Below are 1,319 nucleotides of genomic sequence, written 5' to 3' on the forward strand. Positions count from 1 at the left end.
GTCTCCTCGTCCTGCAGGAAGGGAAACTGCAGCTCGGGCTTGTCCTTGGCCCCTAAGGATGACATCTTGCGGAAGAAGATCTTGGGCAGGAATGTGTGGCTCTTTCGAGAGAAGCCTCTATTCTGTGTGAGGAGGGAAGAGCAGAGGTCAGCCAGGTCCCTCGTAGCTCCTTGCTCCCTGGTCTCTGGCCTCTTCCGAACTGGGAGCCCCGCCCTGCCTGGAGCGCTCAGCTGGATGTACAGGTACCCTGGGTACTGTGGGTGCCTTTCTCTTCTCTCCTGGACCGACTGCTTCTGGTTGTGGAGGATGAAGGGCAGGCTTGTCTGAGCTTTCCCAAACTCGTACTTTCCTCTATCAGAGCAACCCACTGCTGTCGCCTCTAAAGAAAAATGTGCGCCCTGGTTGGTTTGGCTCAGTGGATAGAGCGCCGGCCTGCAGACTGGGAGGTCCCGAGTTCAATTCCAGTCAAGGGCACATGCCTGGGTTGCGGGCTCGGTCTCTATTGGGAGTGTGCAGGAAGCAGCCGATCAGTGATTCTCTCTCATCATTGATGTTTCTCTCTCCCACTCTCCCTTCCTCTCTGAAATCAAAAATATATTTTAAAAAAAATGTGCTGGGAGTGCCTGCAGAGAGGGCCTGAGGCTGAGCTGCCAGGACCCCTAACTTTGATATTCTCCGCACCTGCCTCTTGGGAGGTAGGAGTCTGATGTCTGGGCACAGCCACAGCTGCCCTGGCTCTGAGTGTGCTGAGGAGAGTGGGTGGAGAAGGGTTACCCAAAGACTGCCTCCCTTCCCCCAACAATGGCAGCAACAGATAATACTCTCTTGTCTGGGATGGGGGGACAATGGTCCCACAGAAGGGCGGGTGGGGGGCAGGGCAGGAGAGCGCTGGACAAAGGGCCTCATTCACCACGCGTGCCACCGCCTCCCCTGCGCTCGGCCCCCTCACAGCCCTGGTCTCTGTGCCTGCACCGGGGCTGGGCAGCTCGGGCACCTGCGTTCGGGCCCAGCTCCACCCCCGCTTTGCTGTGTGTCACGGCACCTCTCCGACTTCCCACACACTGCTTCTCCTGCCTGGAGCCCTAGACTCCCCCCGCCCGCAGCCCCGTCCACTCTCCTCGCCTCTCCCCTACCTCAGAGTTGCACCGGATCGCCCTGAAAGCCTCAACTCAAGTCGGGAACCTCAGGGCCTTGTTTGCATATGGTACTTCCTCCCGAAAGTCCCCCGCGGCTCCCGTTTTCCGTTAAGGCGCGACCCCGTGCCCGCCTCCCGCCTCCCGGCTTCCCCGCGCCTGCTCACCATGATGGGAAGGGGACGC

At 59.9% G+C, this 1,319-nt stretch overlaps 1 protein-coding gene across 1 annotated transcript in view; it reads right to left on the reverse strand.

Annotated features, from left to right (window-relative positions):
- CNP (2',3'-cyclic nucleotide 3' phosphodiesterase) overlaps positions 1-1,313 on the reverse strand; it is a 7,569-nt gene extending 6,256 nt beyond the window's left edge. The window contains exons 1-2 of the mRNA XM_006776734.2: positions 1,301-1,313; positions 2-122 (exon numbers count right to left, since the gene is read on the reverse strand). Coding sequence (XP_006776797.1) covers positions 2-122; positions 1,301-1,303 — 124 coding nt within the window. The 5' untranslated portion in view covers positions 1,304-1,313. The remainder of the gene's footprint in view (position 1; positions 123-1,300) is intronic.
- Between the last annotated feature and the right edge of the window lie 6 nt (positions 1,314-1,319).

Source organism: Myotis davidii, unplaced genomic scaffold, assembly GCF_000327345.1.
Source record: "Myotis davidii unplaced genomic scaffold, ASM32734v1 scaffold69, whole genome shotgun sequence".
NCBI classification, from domain to species: Eukaryota; Metazoa; Chordata; class Mammalia; order Chiroptera; family Vespertilionidae; genus Myotis; species Myotis davidii.